The sequence below is a fragment of the Carcharodon carcharias genome, chromosome 4 (genome assembly GCF_017639515.1).
Source record: "Carcharodon carcharias isolate sCarCar2 chromosome 4, sCarCar2.pri, whole genome shotgun sequence".
Taxonomy (NCBI): domain Eukaryota; kingdom Metazoa; phylum Chordata; class Chondrichthyes; order Lamniformes; family Lamnidae; genus Carcharodon; species Carcharodon carcharias.
In genome coordinates this window covers 153799206-153817906 of record NC_054470.1, presented here as the reverse complement: position 1 = coordinate 153817906, position 18701 = coordinate 153799206, and the positions used below count along the sequence as shown (strand labels likewise).

The 18701-nt window shown below is 40.6% G+C and overlaps 1 protein-coding gene across 1 annotated transcript in view; it reads right to left on the bottom strand.

Moving 5' to 3' along the window:
- Nucleotides 1–1005: 1005 nt before the first annotated feature.
- The window catches only part of mccc2 (methylcrotonyl-CoA carboxylase subunit 2), a 122142-nt gene continuing 104446 nt past the window's right edge, over nucleotides 1006–18701 (bottom strand). Inside the window, exons 16-17 of the mRNA XM_041186323.1 lie at nucleotides 15178–15263; nucleotides 1006–1232 (exon numbers count right to left, since the gene is read on the bottom strand). Coding sequence (XP_041042257.1) covers nucleotides 1115–1232; nucleotides 15178–15263 — 204 coding nt within the window. The 3' untranslated portion in view covers nucleotides 1006–1114. The remainder of the gene's footprint in view (nucleotides 1233–15177; nucleotides 15264–18701) is intronic.

Genomic DNA, 18701 nt, shown 5'->3' with positions numbered 1-18701 from the left:
CCTATATTAAATTTCATCTGCCATGTGACTTCCCATTTCATCAGTCTACGTGCTCCTGAAGTTATTCTCCTGAATGTTTACTATATTTCTACCTTTTGTGTCATCTGCAAACAAATGAGTGAATATCATGATATGACTGGCCCCTGGGGGAACACCAGTACATACTTCCTTCAGTTTGAAAAACAATGTTCACTCTTTGCCCCCTGTCCCTTAGCCCCTTTATTGTTATTTCAGTTCTCATCTTTGTACAAAATAAGCAACAGCTCAGGACAAAATTTTATAGTTTTGCAAGAAAAAGTTAGTTAGCATTATATAATTGTGATATTAACAGCATAAAAATAAATTTATTAGATTCACCCCAGGCTCTATTAACCCAGAAGTGTTCAGGAGGCGGTCTTCAGGGTTTGCAGGGGAGCAGTCTGTAATTTAATTTAGCTGACCAATAATCACTAGCTCGAATTAATGAGAAACTACCTCTACTGACCTTTTTTTTTAATGTGGATATGACAAAGTCATTATAAAATCCTCTTATAATCAAATTGCTGCAGTACTATAAAACCATCAAAGGCCAAAATCTCTTAAATTGACAGCACAAAGGTTCCAAGCATTGAGGTGGGGGTGGAAGACGTGGCTTAGCAAATTCCACTTTAACCACTGGTCATGTCTATCTCACAAATCATGAAGGCAGATAAATTGAATAGTTAAGAACTCATACATACTTTCTTTCCCACTGTTAGGGCCAGGTTATTGACAGTAAAATGTAATAAGAGGTCAAAAACAATCAGAAGGAGAAAACATTAGGGTTCTAAGTGTAAACTATTGTAAGCAGCATAAACCATACTGGTATCATCTGTCTCTATCCAGAATGAAACAGTTGAGTCCAAGTTTGTCACCAACAGCTATACCCAAATTCCGACCTGCACTGCCATTGCTCGTCAGTTATTGATCCAAGGTACACATCGCATTTTGCAATTATGAAAGAATATTACTTTTTAAAAATGGTAATTGAAATTCAAATTTTATTTCACAAAGTTTTACAGTAGTTTGATTAATTCAGTTCTCCTGTTACAGTTGAAAGGTGGAAAATATTGTGTCTAATAGACAAATGCCTAGGTCACATCCTGAAGATTCCAAAGTTTGTCTTCTTTGTGGGTGCATTGAGTGCAGCACTAAGACTTAGACCCAACACCAGCCTTGTGTCAGCAGGGTCAATTATGCCATCATCCCACAGCCTGCAATGACAAGAAAAAAATTATGAAAAGTAAAAAGTAATAAATAGCAATTAAATAGTGATGAGGCCTAAACCTTGGAAATGCCTGGAAAATCAACTCAAAAACCATTCAGGGAATCTCGAGAATCTATACAGTAATCAGATTTGATGCTACTAAACATAAATCATCAGAAAATAATGCACTTAGAAGTTACAACAGATGGCAAGGAAAGCAGATCCAACAATACTGTTCCACCTTTTGTTTCTACAATACTTACAGAGGGACACAAATGCTCACTGCGTGTAAATATACTTGCAAGCATTAATCCTATCTACTCACTGGCAATAATACATAGTGCTCCAAGGCAGGCAGTACTGTATAATATAAATTTATTTGATAAAGACAGATTCCATATGGATAAATAGTACAACTTCAGTATGCAGTATATCCCAGCAAACAGTGGCAAGGGAGTCTGAGGAATGAAGAGAGGGCAGTCTAGTGGTCGAACAAACTGGTCAAAGGCATTAAAGCAATGGGGATGGGGCAGAATCTGGCAGCATTTAGGGCTGGAGATCTGGCAACACTGGCAGATTTGGAGTCTAGCATCCTTGTGGGACAGAAACTCCAAGAGAATGGGACTCATATTACCCTTGGCCCCTTTCAGACCATATAGCTCACCCCCATAAACCTCCTTTCGCAACTTGACTGCATTCCCTTTTCGATTCTCCTGCACCCCACCCCATCACTTTCCCTGTAGTCAGCAGTTCCAGTCTTTATGTTCATGCAATAAAGCATGTAATGGGTACCTGTTCCTTCTCCTGCAATCCAGGAGGAGTTACTAAGAAACAGTATGTGCTGCGTAGACAATGTCTTCTGTTTTCTGATCGTCAATAAAATAACCCACAATCTAACATGTTGTTGACATAGGTTCTGCCCATCTCTGAACAGTTCAAACAAGAAAAGCTGCAAATTATAATAAACATTACTTTCCTGAGATAGAAGCTTTGAGAATTCAAACTTCTGTTTTGGAAAAACAAAGATATTCTCAGCTGCCCGGAACCTGTGAGGAGTGACCTTTAACAATAAAGGGTGATGCACAGATTGCTTACAGAAAAATTCTGCAAAGCGGACATGCTCAGGATGCACACTTAAGATTTGAAGCTCTCCCCATTCTTAATTAGAAATATTCAGTTGAAGCCTGGACTTTTGACACAGGCTGAGACTTGGTAGTAAAATCTTTGAGGAAGATATTAAAATACACAAGATAATTCAATGGGTAGATGTTATGCTGCTATGAAATACATACTTTTAAAATTTTCTCTAGAACTTCTTACTTTGCAAATGAGAAATTTCAGTTACTAGGAAAAAAGGACACAAGTTTTTCCAAAATTCAGTTAATTAGACCGGTTCATAAACTAACTGTGATGGCAACTTGTTGCAAACACAAATGCCATCATAAAATATTTACATGAGGGGAGAATTTTCTCCCTGTTGGGCGGGCCGGTTGGGAGCATGTGAGTGTGGAGCCAATCGCCGCCCGCAATTGGCTGTGCGCCGCCATTTTACGTGGGCGAGCCAATTAAGGCCCACCTGGTGTGACATGCGCCCGGTAGCACTCAGCTACCTGTGCGGCTGGGGGTAGGAGGGAAAGTCGGGCCTGCGCTCTTTCGCGCATGTGCACCAAAGAGCACAGAAATCTCCCTGAAGCAGCTTCGTGCCTCAGGGAGATTAATTTCATAATGAAACATTGAAAAAAAGAAAAAATAAAATTATTCAGATATGGCCCCTCATTTGACATTGTCACATGAGCTGGGGTATGTTTATGAATTTTCATGAAAATTTTTTACTGAATTAATAAAACCTTCATGAAACCTCATCCCGCCTGTGGAAGAGGTTTCATGAAAAGTGCGAAGGCCGCCTGGGCTCTTCGCCTTGGATAGGCAGCCCTGAATATTACTTTAATTAGTTTGTTAATGGTCTTAACAGGCCTTTGACAGCTCAGCAGGCATGCAGCCGACTCTGGTGCCCGCCCACCGAACTAAAGATCGGAATGGGACGTGGTGACGTCAGGACACACGCCCGACACCACCGTGTGTCATTTTATGTGTCAGCGTGTGGGGGCCCGCCCCCGCACACCGAACAGAAGATTCTGCCCAGGGTGTTTCTATGTTGACATAAAAGCCTAACCAAAAATCATGATCAGACTAAGTAAGGTTTGTGGACTGGTGCACATGCAGAGATTTTTAATAATGGGTACAGAATAAATGTATTTATTTAAATTAAAAGTTTTGCGTTCTATGCATACGACCTAGAAGAATCACACTTACTTCTTCAGACATTTAATCAACCCACTGGAGCATCTTAGGAAACTTGCAAATACATCCAAGTCAAAATCCTTGAGATATTTTTGACTTTGGCACGTTTGTGACATTTGGAACATTGAAATCAAAGGGTAATACTGTAACTGTTCTTTTAATTTCCTCAAGTGGTGCATTTTTTTTTAAATTATAAGAACACCTGAATCCTAATAGTAGGGAAGTGGTGTCAATGCCGTGTTATTTTTGTTCTTGACATATGGAGATGATTTGGATGTGTGGGTAGGAAGCATGATATCAAAATTGAAGATGACCTAAACAGCAAGGATAAATTAAAAAGGTTTAGGATGTTAGATAGGTTAACAGGTGCAGGGAAGAATATACCAATGGGCCAGTGCAGACACGATGGGCCAAGTGGCCTCCTTCTGCGCCACAGCAATTCCCTAATTCTGTGAAGAGATAATTTTGGGTTTTCTAAACGGAAGCATAGGCCTAGATTTTCACCAAGAGGCATGACTCGGAAGCCCTTTAAAAATGGCAGCTAGGTCCCAATTCCAGGATTCCTGGCCCCATTTCCAGGTTGTGTGGTTTTCGGGAGTGCCTTTAAAGAGTGTGGGCTGGTTCCTGTCAAAAGCCCACATCTGGCACTCATGACTTGGTTGGCTCCATTACAGAGATACGTGTCTCCTACCCTTACGCAATTTTCATGGAGTCAGGCCAGGTTCTTAAAGAGTTGTGGTTCATGGCCCTTAGAGGAGTCATGAACCCTAGTCTGCATAATGGTACCTTTCATAATATATATAAGGTCCCCCTCATGACCCCTATACCAAGTTACAGCCCCTCCATCCATGCCCAATGTACCCTCATGCCCCCATGCCAAGCTCAGCCCTTACACCCACCCCCTTTGGCCCCTCATGTCCCAATGCCAAGCTCTGCCCTTCCACATACCACCTATGGCTCCTCATTCCTCCTATGCCAAGCTATGGCACTTCTAGCCCCACTGACCCATGGCACACTGTAGAAAAAAGTCATTAATTCAAAGTATCTCCTAACAAAATTCTGAAGGACAAGCCAATAAAAGTGAATATCATTCAGGCCCTTTGAAGTTTCAAAAGCCACAAACCGCAAACCCTTGAAACCACTTAACTAATGCAAACATTGTGAAATTGACCACAGAGATCAGAGAGCCTGAGCTGTCAATCAAACAATGTTTCTTTTGGGGAGCAGGCATTCTCATATTTTAATAGCTGCCTGGGCTTTCGGCCAAGCCTCAGTATGTCCGGAAGAAGCGTCGTACTGGACTGGAAACATTTCTCTCTCCACAGATGCTATCAGACCGGTTGAGTTTTCCAGAAATTTGTTTTTATTTCAGGTCTCCAGCATTCGCAGTATTTTGCTTTTATGTAATAAGGATTGTTTTGTCACAGGAAGTAGCTAAAATAGAGATTACAATATCTTTTAAGGATAGAACACAGAAACATTTAAAGCAGGGGATGTCACAGGGTTAACAGAAGTGAGCTCATCAGTGGAATTGGTTTGTGATTACTCTAGAGTCCTCATCCCCTCTCTGAGCTCATCTTAACAATAAGGCTTGTCCTTGTTTCTTTGACCACATTCTGACTAAACTGTTGATCACCCAACTTCCTCTCCAAGTCCCACAGCTTAGGTGATATGAGGTCTCCTCACGCACAGTTCACCACCATTTCAAAACCACCAACATCAGCTTCCCCTCTATAAATCCATCGCATCTGACTGTTCTTATCCTTGCAGACTACTACCCAATCACTAATTTCCCTTTCCTCTCCTTGAACATGTTGTTGCCTCCAAAATCTATGCCCATCTTCCCCATAATGCTGAACAACTCCAATCAGGTTTCCTTCCCTGCCACAGCACTGAAATAGCCATAATCAAAGTCACAAAATTCCTTTGTGAAGAAAGCCATTGTGCACTATCCCTCTTTGTCTTTCTTGCAACCTTTGATACAATCATGGACATCATCCTACTCCCAATGTCTCCAATTTTGCTCAGCTCAGGAGAACTACTGTTGCTTGGTTCATCTCTTACCTATCTAGCTGTAGTCAGTGCAAATGCAACAATGGCGCCTGTATCAACTCCTGCACCATTATCTCTGGTGTTTTCCAAGTATTTATACATGCTACCCCAACATCTTCATCTAAATGCTCCTAGGTGACATCATATGAAGATATGGGATTTAGCTCCACATATACTGTAGCAGCACTCACCTCCACGTCTCCACCGCATCTCTCTATGCTTTCTCCGCTCAAGTTGTCATATTGTTTGCCTGATAACCAATCTTGGATGAGTCATAATTTCTACTTGTTAAATGTTAGGAAGATTGAAGTCAGCATCTTTGGCTCTTTCCACAAAATCTGTAACTGCTGTACCAATTCCGTCCCCCTTCTCAGCCACTTTCTCAGTTTGAACCAGACTATTTGCAACCTCAGCTCTCTACCTGGCCCTGAGCTGAGTTACCAACTTCAAATGCTCTCCATCACAAAGATTGCCAACTTCCACCTCTGCAATATCACTCATACGTGGCCTTGCCTCAGCCGATCTTCTGCTGAAATTCACATCCAAAGCTTTGTCACTTGTAAACTTGACTATTCAAATGTTCTTCTGCCAGCTCCCATCCTCTACCCTTAAATTGCTGCTCACCCAAAATACAACTATCCAAATCCGATCTCACGCCAACTTCCTCTCACCCATTATTCTTAGCTAACTCGTCTACATTGTTCTGGTCATTCAATGACTCAAATTTTAAATTCTCAAGAACTCTGTGTTTCTCCAAATCTGGCCTCTGGTATATCCCCTACTCCCTTAAGTCCCACCTTCAGCAGTCCTGCATTCTGGAATTCCTGCCCTAAACCTCTCCACCTCCTCATATTGATGCTCATTGAAGCTCAACTCTTTGACCAAGCTTTTACCCACACCACCTACTATTTCGTTCTTTAGTTCAGCATCGATATTTTTCTGAAGTGCCCTGGGATGTCAAAGGTGTTATATAAATGCAAGTTGCTGTTGTATTGACATAATGGGACATATGGCCTCTTTCAATGCAGTAAACATGGCCTCCTTCTGTATAATTGATATGTTGTCACCACAAATACCTAACTCCAATGTGATTTGGTAAGATGTGAATTTTATTCTGGGGCAAAAATAGAACACTGAAACTAATTACCCCAATAGAAAGAAGTAAATGCTGTTACATAAGGCTCTCAGGGTGTTTCATTTCACTCACAGACCTGGTATTGAGCGTGAACTAGTCTCCCACTTTAATTTTTCAGAAGCATCGTCCGTAGATTCCACTAAATGCTTCATTCAGCCTTTAAAGCTATTTGAATATCAAAGATCTTTCACAATATAAAAATCAGCCCATCACGAATACAGCTAACACCACTATTACTCAGCTAACTGACTCACACAAATGTCAAGGAAGTATATTCCCAATGGTAGCTAACCAGATGGACCTCTGAATGCAGTGGGAGGAAATAAGTCTGGCATTTCATAATGAATGAAAAAGAAATAATTACTCAAGATATATAAAGTAAGGGTTAAAAGAGTTGTTCAAAATATATATAAATTATGAAAGCATTGCAAACACCTGGATCCTGAAACTGTGCTAGAGCTTTTACCTCCCTCTTCAAGTACTGCTTTTATACAATAATACTAAATTTGTCATAAAACTGTGGAAATTTAGCATTAATGTTACTCCATCAGCGTATCACATCCGAACATATGAATTAAGAGCAGGAGTAGGCCATTCAATGCTCTGCCATTCAATAAGATCTTGTCTAATCTGATTGTGGCCTCATCTCCACATTCTGCCAATCCCAATAACCTTTGATTTCCTTGTTAATCAAGAATCTACCTCTGCCTTAAAAATATTCAATGACCCTGCCTGCAGCACTTTCTGGGGAAGAGAAACCTTCAGAGAAAAAATTTCTCCTCATCTCTGTCTTAAACAGGGGACCCCTTATTTTTATACTGTGTTCCCTAGTTATAGTTTTTTCCACAAGGGGAAACATCCTTTCAGCATTCACCCTGTCAAGTCCCCCCAGGATCATTCCCAGGCACATTGTACGACATCAAAAAATAACAATATTCTTTGTATAATAAACAAATGTTGGACACTAATGTGTCATGCATTGATAGTATTTTGGGAGATTTCTGTAGCTCATTAGCAGATCAAGACATAAGTTGAACAGAGGTTTTCGGCTTAGATGAAGCTAATTCTTCAATAAACCTCTAGTAAATTAATATTAATTGTACGTAGTGTATGTACTACTTTCATTTGTACATTACAGCCTCACCTTAAAAATGTATTACATTTCAATGAAACTTCCTGCCTCTTAGACAAAAAGACTTCAAACTCTATTTTCTAGCAAACACCCTTTCACCTAGACATAACATCTATTTTAAACTGTCTTCATTTCTCACAGAAGCATCAGGGAAGGCGGTGGCGTAGTGGTATTGCCTAGTATTGGACTAGTATTCTGGAGACCCAGGGCAATGCCACTGCCGATGGTGAAATTTGAATCAATAAAAAATCTGGAATTAAAAGTCTGCTGATGACTGTGAAACCATTGTCAATTGCTGTAAAAACCCATCTAGTTCATTAATGTCTCTTTAGGGAAGGAAATCTGCCGTTCTTACCTGGTCTGGCCTACATGTGACTCCAGACTCAGAGCGATGTGGTTGACTCTTAAATGTCCTCTGAACGAGGGCAATTAGGCAATAAATGCTGGCCTAGCCAGCAATATCCACATCCAGGAATGATTTTTTTTAAAAATTGAAACCTAACTACCATTATAGTACAGTAGAGTTAGTTTTTCCTATGTACAAAATTCTCTTTAAGTTGACTTCAACACAAATGGGATTATAATGTTCCTTTTCTGAAATGCTGGAACAAACCATTTCTAAGAGTAAAGAAAACAGAACAAAATATGTTTCCAGTGAGCTGCAGCACAATGTTGTGCTCGGCAGAGCAGATGTAAACGATTTGAACAGATTTATCACAAATATGCCTAATTGCTTCTGTACCACAAGGGCTTTACAAAACCAGTCTACAACTCCTGAACTCCTATGCTTTTGGGTGACCTTTGTTTTGTTATAAACACTGCAAACCAACTGCCTCAAATTCTCTAGCATCCATTTAAAAACTCTGGTTGAAACTGAGACCGTTAGTTAAAGAGGCTGTCCTCTGACACACCATCAATTAAGTTTTGTTTAATCCACTAACATAGCCTTCATATATTACTTACTGTGCACCCTTAAAGGTTAAAAACATCTTAAAATTACTTCTCATAACCACTGAGGTTTAGATTTAGTCTGCACGATTATTAATTATTATAAAGCTAGAACAATACTGAATTTATTCTAGGCTGTCTACGTTCCTTAAAGTTACATTAATTCTTGAATATATTAAGCACCTTCTTAGTAGAATTTGTCAGCGTTGCAGGAGTTCTGACCAGAGGAAATAAAATGGGTGAACTGACCTGAATTAAGACTGCTATACTGATTGATTTTGACTGAGAATTGTTATTTGTCTTGTTTTGGAGTAGGTGGTAATTAATCTGCACTAGTCACCTATAGGGCCTCCCAATGAGATATTTTGTAACTGTTTATTGCATGTGGTTTTCTGCACATCAATGTTAATTAAAACATACTGGATACTGAACTTTGCACAATTTGCTCCAGGAGCCACTTGCATTTCTGTTGGTAGAAATTTGGCAATTATGAAGTCATTAATCAGTATTAAAAATGTAAATGTAAATCCTTCCATATGACTATATGAAAATTAAAGCCTATAAAAATAGGTTAAAATATACAAAGGTCACATCAGTCTGAAGTCCTCTAACAGCTGTGGGTTTCTGTCAAAAGATATCCAGGAACAGGGGAAGCTCCATTATAAAATTGCTGTTACTTTCAACCTAAGTGTACATCCATAGATTTTCTAATCAAAAGATTAACAATAAGAGATCTATTTTCTCACAAAGCTACATTTGTTTTAATTTTCCATTCTAATTTCTGTGCACAATTTGCAAGATACCAGCACTGAGAAAGGAATACATTTCTAACTTGCACACCCAGTGACAGCATTAATATGCCACAGTGCCCTCTGAAGTACTCTCTACTCTGCCCCAACAACAAGTCTTAACCATAGTTTAACATCCTTTCTTTTAAAAAAAATAGTTTAACATCCTTTACTGCACCAATGAAATTCCCGTATTAGGCAGCCCCAGAGCTTCCCTGTAATTACCAATTTAGCAGCAATCAACTCCAACTAAACAGCAGCTTTTTTGCTGTGGTCCCTACCAATCAAGAATAAGGTTGAGTGTCAAATTAATTTTAAGTAGGGCACCTGCAGTCAAGAAACAGACTTGTAATTCTGGATATTATTGAAGTCTAGAGGTGAAAGGACAACTAATACACACTGCACCTTCTAGTCTCCTCTAATCTATTAGTCCCCATTTTCTATCACAAATTTTAAACCACAAAACATTTGAAATAAAACAATATCAGGTTATTTTCTTTATAATATAGAAAGTGCAAAATTTAAAAATGTTTAACTTTCACAGATGACAAGGAAAAAATAGTTTGTCGTTAAGAAACGGAGTTACTTAAGCTCACAACAATGCCAGGAAAGTAAACATATAAAAGACAAGCTGGTTCCAGTGTAAAAGGATATTAATCAGTAAGTGTTTTCAATGTGACTCAAGATCTTCAGAGAAATTTTCAGGATAAACACTAGAGGTCAATAGTTGGTTGAAAGAAAGAAATGCATCAGTGACCCTTGATCACCCAGTTCCTGAAGAATCAATGACACTAATCATTAATTCAAATAGTAACAAAAACACAAAATGGAAGGATGGTAACAGAAGGCAATGTTTTCCTTTCAAGAAACCAAGATGAAGGGCCCAAATGCATCACACAGAACAGCAGTAAGATGGAATAATTAAGTAATCATGTCAGGTAATATCAACTTTAGATTTTAAAAGCCTAAACAGTGATGAAGGATGAACATTGCTGGGGGCAATGTGTTGCAGAGTTTTGAGACCTTGGGAAACAATAGATTAAAATAAGATTACTTTAATTATTGGGTTGGATTTTGATCATATCAACCACTATAATTTTTAACTCTCTTAACTGAAAGTATCATCTATTTTAGGCTTAAAAAGCATCTTCCCTAGTTTTTCTTACTCTCTCTGTGGCAAGCGCTGTCTGCGTTTCACAGGCTTTCATTGGTGCATCTGCAAAATCAGTCACCAAAACAAAGTAAAATCACTCTACCTATGTAGTACGAAACTTAATAGATAGACAGAAGCAATTTCAAGGCTACAATTTAATCTTGATGTTCAGTGGGTGATTATAAACCACTTCAACTTCATCCTTGCAATTTATGACATTTGAATTTCCCAGTTAGGTTCCTACTTGCAATCACTGCATGTGGCCACTACTCTACAAATTTAGGATTATACGTAACAGGAGGTTTAATAGATAAAATCAGCTTCAAGCTGGACAGCCTAGGCCTAAATACATGCATCTGTTCCACATGAATTGCTGCACTACTGTGAGTGGACACAGTAAGTAGAGTTCAATCAGTTACTTGCGATGAGCTGTTGCTTAGGTAGAAAACTAATTATTATTACTACTAATTTTTGTAAGTGTAAAAGTGAAATTTAATGCAGCCAATCCAAACTGAAAATGTCAATTTCTCTAACTTTATCTAGCAATTCTAAACAGTATTCCAGCTATCAAATGAAATGAGTGTAAGCCACTTGCTAGCAAATCAAACTTAGTACAGGCCCAGAGTTTGTGGTCAGCGGTGAAGCAAGGGTGTTCACTGCTGACCTCAAAGTAAGTCTTGCTGAGGTATCTAACAATCTCTCTGGTGAGAATTTCACTATTGCCATGTAGTAGTACTGCACCAGATTGCAGCCATCTTTACTGGGCATTTCAGCTTGGGGCTGCAATAATTGTCGTTATGACCAAGCAGCCACCCAGCCAGGAAACTAGGAGTACTGAAATCAAGTCACTTCTAAAAATTTTAAATGGAGCAAATTAAAGATTGGGACACATACATGGAGTGGAGATAGAAGGTAAAAAAATGTTTGAACTTATTTAAAAAAAAATTTTGCTTAAAAAATCTAATTAATGATTTAACAGCAATCCATGACTACAAAATTACTTTGTCAGGGTCAGTTCTGTTGTTCATCAGATTTTATCTGATCAGCATTAAAAACCTAATTATACCTGACTGAACATGGTGTAACTTTTATGGGGTTTCTAGCAGTGATGTGGTTGCAGGGTAGTTGAAATTCTCGCTGATTTCAGTCATTGCCGGCACTGGGACAGGGAAGAAAGGGAGTCTGAGTGACAGATCGCAATTTAAGGATTTCTGTGCTAATCAGCACATGCCTGACACCCCAAAACCGTGGTCAGTTTCAGAGAGGTAATGACGGCAAATCCTGACAGCTCACTGCCAACCCAACCCCCATAAAATTCAGCCAATAAAATCTGCTCCTTTTATCTGTATTATATATACTTGGTTACTGGGGAGGATAAAAATTAATTAAGCAGAGTACCTGTGTTCCAAATATGAATGAGCAAACAACTAACTATTAATAGAATTTACAACTTAGCACAGAAGACCTTGTTCTGTAATTTTGGGATAATCACTCTCTTATTACAGTCTACAAAGGAACTGGTGAAAGAAACATGTGAGCCAGATTTCGGTTTTGTTTTCAAGCTAACCTATCACATAGCAAAAAGCAAATAAAACAATATTATGTGCACTGAGTTAGGTACTCAGGATCAACTAACTATTCACAGATGACAGGTACCCGATCTATTGTTTAAATCAAATGCCACTTTCTCATAGAACAAACAAACCTTCAGCAATAATTTTGACAGGATGCAGCAGCCGATCTAAATCAACCAAATACCTTTGGTTGTAACAAATGACTTCTATTCTAAGTGCTGACAAAAGTTGGCAAAGCCTCTTTGCTTGCTCTGTCATCGGGTACATGGAGCCACCATTGACAGGAGAATCATACAAATTCATGGAGTCCTGAGTTCACTGGTGGACGTAACTGAGATTAAGCTATAAAACTGATTAATCGATTACACAGGATAATTATTATATTGTCAGGCAGATCGAAACAAGTTGAAGGCTTCACTGTATTTTATTGGTACACTTTTCAAATGAGCACGGGACTTTAAAGTTTAATTTATTTTCCTCTGATAAGGCAACACAAAAAACACAATTAAAATGAAATTATAATATAGAATTAAAGTTCATTAATCAGTATCATTTTTTAACAAAATGCTCCAATGCAAATAGTGATTGCATCAATGTCATTGTAAAGTATGGTAATCATCTGTTTTAACCAAAGATTTTTTAATATACATTTATGGGATATGGATGTCACTGGCAAAGCCAGCATTTATTGCCCAACCATCTCACAAGGATCAATGCAGGGGCCTCAACTATTTACAATCTATATAAATGACTTGGATGAAGAAATCGAATGTTTGGTTGCTAATTTTGCTGACGACACAAAGATAGGTAGGAAAGTAAATTGTGAGGAGGATATAAAAAGCCTGCAAAGGGATTTAGATAGGTTATGTGAGTGCACAAAAAATTAGCAGATGGAGTACAATGTGGGAAAACGTGAACTCGTCCATTTTGGCAGTAAGAATAGAAAAGCAGTATACTATTAAATAGAGAAAGATTGCAAAACTTTGTGGTACAGAGAGATTTGGGTGTCCTGGTACATACAAAGTCGTCAACATTCAGGCACATCAAGTGATTAGGAAGGCAAATGGAACGTTGCTGTTTATTGCAAGGGGAATGAAATATAAAAGTAGGGGAGTTTTGCTACAATTGCATTGGATGTTGGTGAGACCACATCTGTGCAGTTTTGCTCTCCTTATTTGAGAAAGGATATTATAGCATTAGAAGTAATTCAGAGACATTTCACTTGACTGATTCCTGGGATAAAGGGGTTATCTCATGAAGAAAGTTTGGACAGGGTGGGCCTGTATCCATTGGAGATTAGAAGAATAAGAGGTGATCTTATTAAAACGTATAAGATCCTGAGGGAAACTGACAGGGTGGATGCTGAGAGGATGTTTCCCGTTGTGGAAGAGGTTAGAACTTGGGGACAGTTTAAAAATAAGGGGTTTCTCATTTAAATTGGAGATGAGATTTTTTTTATTCTGTCAAGGAGTTGGTGATCTGTGGAATTCGTTTCTTGGCTAATTAGATAGATTCTTGATTGACAAAGGGGATGCAAGGATATAGCAGATAGAGAGGAAAGTAAATCAGATGAGACCACAATCGGATCAGCCACAATCTTATCAAATTAATTAAGCAGAGTACCTGGAGCAGGCTCAAGGCACTGAATGACTTACTCCTGTTCCTAATTCATGGGGAGAATTTTTCCCCCGTCGGGGGGGTTGTGCAGGGGTGGGCACAGACCCAACCAGTGCCCCCGATCAGGTCTGTGCTGCCATTTTACATGGGCGGAGCCAATTAAGGCCCGCCCAGTGTGACACATGCCTGGAAGCACTGAGTGCTCCCTTTGCGGGCAGGCGGGTGTTCCCCAAGTAGGGGCCTGCGCTCTTTCACACATGTGCACGAAACAGCACAGAAGTCTCTCTGAGGCACAGAGCTGCCTCAGGGAGATTAGTTTAAGTTCCCAAAAATTTTAATAAAGAAAGGAAAAAATTTTAAGATACGTCCCCTCATGTGACAGTGTCAAATGAGCTGGGACATGTCAGTGAACATTAATGAAAAAATTTATTGAATTAATAAACCCTTCATGAAACCTCATCCTGCCCGTAGATGAGGTTCCATGAAAAATGCGAAGGCCACCTGGGCTCTTCGCCTGCCTGCCAACCTTAAGATCGGACGGGCAGCTCAGTTTATTAGCTTAATTCATATTTAAATGGCCTTAATAAGCCTTTGACAGTTCGGCGGGCGAGCAGCCGCCTCGGGTGATTGCCCGCCAAACTGAAAATCTAAATGGCACACGATGATATCGGGACGCCAGCCCGACATCACCACGGGTCGTTTTAAGGGGCCCACTTGCCGAGCCAAAGATCTAGGGCAATATGTATGTCACCTAATTGGCCTTGAGGTGATAGTGAACTACCTTTTTGAAATGTTGAAATCAATGTGATGAAGGTACACCACAATGCTGTTAGGGATGTGGCTCCAGGATTTTGACCCAGCGGCGATGAAAGACAGACAATACAGTTCCAAGTCAGGATGGTGTGCGACTTGAGGTGGGAATTTGGAGGTGGTGCTGTTCCCATGCAGCTGCTACCCTTGCTCTTCCAGCTGGTAGAGGTCACAGGTTTGGAAGATGCTGTCGAAGAAGCCTTGGCAAGTTGCTGCAGTGCACTTTGTAGATGGTACACATTGCTGCCACTGTGTGCTGGGGTGGAGGGAATGAATGCTTAAGTTGTGGAGAATGGGGTGCCAATCAAGCAGACTGATTGTGACACTGTAAATTTAAATAAGTAACATCTGCATTCTATCAGGGCAAAAATACTGGGTAGAGCCATCTTATTTTATCTCGTCGATTTAAAGCACACAGAACTTTAACTAGTTATTTTTGTACCTGGCGCTAGAGTAGTAAGGACTGCCTTCTTCTTCAAATCTCCTGATGATTGGTTCCTTTAGAGCTGATTCATCTTCTGCAGAGAACTACAGGAAAAGTACAGAAACTCTGAAACTAATGGCATATTACAGGATGATATTTAAAGCAACACAGTGAAATGTTAATGACAGTGGTTGTTGTCCTATTTCCTTTAATTTGATTATGTTCCAATTCAATACAAGTAAACAGCAATTCCTGACTTCCAGATTACATACATGACTAAATCCTGGAAACTCATCATCTAGTTCTCAAGCTTCTAAGAGAAAAACAAAATACTGTGGATGCTGGAAATCTGAAAGCAAAACATAAAATGCTGTAAATACTCACAGGACTACTTGCATGTCAAAGCAAGTGGTAGACAAAGCTAAGCGATTCCACAACCAATGGATCAGACCTAAGCTCTGCAGTCCTTCCACATCCAGACACGTATGGCGGTGGACAATTAAACAATTCGCTGGAGGAGGCTGCTCCACAAATATCCCCATCCTCAACGATGGAGGATCCCAGCAAATCAGTGCAAAAGATAAGGCTGAAGCATTTGTTACAATCATCAGCCAGAAATGCCTAGTGGATGATCCATCTCAGCTTCCTCCAGAGGTTACCAGCATCATAGGTGTCAGTCTTCAGCCAATTCGATTCACTCCACACTACATCAAGAAACAGCCGAAGGCGCTGGATACAGCAAAGGCTATGGGCCCTGACGATATTCTGGCAATAGTACTGAAGACTTGTGCTCTGGAACTTACTGCGCCCTTAGCCAAGCTGTTCCAGTACAGCTACAATACTGACATCTATCTCGCAATGTGGAAAATTGCCCAGGTAGGTCCTGTACTCAAAAAGCAGGACAAATCCAACACAGTTAATTACCGCCCCATCAATCTACTCTCAATCATCAGTAAAGTGATGGAAGGGGTCATCAACAGTGATATCAAGCGGCACATGCTTAGCCATAACCTGCTCACTGATGCTCAGTTTCAGTTCTGCCAGGGTCACTCAGCTTCTGACCTCATTACAGCCTTGTTTCAAACATGGACAAAAGAGCTGAACTCCAGAAGTGCCTGCCTTTGACATCAAAGCAGCATTTGGCCGTGTGGGCATCAAGTAGCTCAAGAAAAACATGACTTTTCGAAAGGACGAGCAGGGAGGAAAGGGTGGTGGGGTAGCTTTGTTACTATGAGATGGAATAAGTACGATAGCAAGAAATGATCTTGGATCAGAAGATGTAGAATTCATACGGGTGGAGGTAAGAGATAACAAGGGGAAGACGACATTGGGGCGTTAAAAGCAAAATACTGTGAATGCTGGAAATCTGAAACAAAAACAAAAATAGCTTCATCAGGACTAAAGAAATATAGAAATGTGGTGAAATATAAGCTGATTGAGGAGGGGTGGGACAGGTAGAGCTGGATAGAGGGCTAGTGATAGGTGGAGGCAAAGAAGAGATTGCCAAAGATGTCATAGACAAAAGCACAAAGGGGTGTTGACGGTGGTGATATTTTCTAAGGAATGTGCTAATGGTGACATTAAGGGTAGAAAGCAGGGCAAGTGATAGATGGCTCTGGTGTGGTGGGGGGAAGGGATCGAAATGGGCGAAAAGGTAGAGATAAGACGATAGATCACAGAATCACAGTGCAGAAGAGGCCCTTTGGCCCATCGAGTCAGCACCGACACGTGAGAAACACCTGGCGTACCTCCCTAATCACATTTACCAGCATTTGGCCCATAGTCTTGAATGTTATGACATGCCATGTGCTCATCCAGGTACTTTTTTAATGGGATGTGAGGCATCCCGCCTCCACCACCCTCCCAGGTAGTGCATTCCAGACCATCACCACCCTCTGGTAAAAAAGCTTTTCCTCACCTACCCCTCACCTTGAACTTATGCCCCCTTGTGACTGACCCTTCAATTAAGGGGAATAGCTGCTCCCTATCCACCCTGTTCATGCCCCTCATAATCTTGTACACCTCGATCAGGTTGCCCCTCAGTCTTTTCTGCTCCAAAGAAAACAACCCAAGTCTATCCAACCTCTCTTAATAACTTAAATGTTTCATCCCAGGCAACATCCTGGTGAACCTCCTCTGCATCCCCTCCAGTGCAATCACATCCTTCCTATAATGTGGCGACCAGACTGCACACAGTTCTCCAGCTGTGGCCTCACCAAGGTTCTATACAACTCCAACATGATCTCCCTACTTTTGTAATCTATGCCTCGATTGATAAAGGTACTGTCCCATATGCCTTTTTCAACATCTCACTAACATGCCCCTCCGCCTTCAGAGACCTATGGACACACACGCCATAGGTCCCTTTGTTCCTCAGAACTTCCTAGTAAAATGTCATTCATTGAATACTTCTTTGTCAAATTGCTCCTTCCAAAGTGTATCACCTCACACTTTTCAGCGTTAAATTCCATCTGCCACTTATCTGCCCATTTGACCATCCCGTCTATATCTTCCTGTAGCCCAAAACACTCAACCTCACTGTTAACCACCTGGCCAATCTTTGTGTCATCACAAACTTACTAATCCTACCCCCCACATAGTCATCTATGTCGTTTATATAAATGACAAATAATAGGGGACCCAGCACAGATCCCTGTGTTCCGCCACTGGACATTGGCTTCCAGTCACTAAAGCATCCTTCTGTCATCACACTCTGCCTCCTACAACTAAGCCAGTTTTGAATCCATCTTATCAAATTACCCTGTATCCCAGGGTTTGACCTTGTCAAAGGCTGAAATCCATATAAACTACATCAACTGCACTACCTTCATCTACACACCTGGTCACCTCCTCAAAAAATTCAATCACTTTTGTTAGGCATGACCTCCCTCTGACAAAGCCATGTTGACTATCCCTGATCAAACCTTGCCTCTCCAAGTGGAGATAGTTACTCTCCTTCAGAAATTTCTCCAATCGTTTCCCTACCACTGACGTGAGACTCACTGCCCTGTAGTTCCTTGGCTTATCTCTACAACCCTTCTTAAATAGCGGAACCATATTAGCTGTTCTCCAGTCCTCTGACACCTCCCCCGTGGCCAGAGAGGAATTAAAAATTTGGGTCAGAGCCCCTGCGATTTCCTCCCTTGCCTCCCTCAGCAGTCTGGGACACAAACCATCCGGAACTGGAGATTTGTCCACTTTTAAGCCTGCCAATACCTTGTCACTCCCTATATCAATTTTCTTAAGAACCTCGCAGTCTCTCTCCCCAAGTTCAATACCTTCATCCTCATTCTCTTGGGTGAAGATGGACGTGAAGTATTCATTCAACACTCCAGCAATGTCCTCTGGCTCCACCCATAGATTGCCCCCTTGGTCCCTTATGGGCCCTCACTCTTCCTTGGTGAGGCCACAGCTGGAGTACTGTGTGCAGTCTGGTCGCCACATTATAGGAAGGATGTGATTGCACTGGAGGAGATGCAGAGGAGGTTCACCAGGATGTTGCCTGGGATGAAACATTTAAGTTATTAAGAGAGGTTGGATAG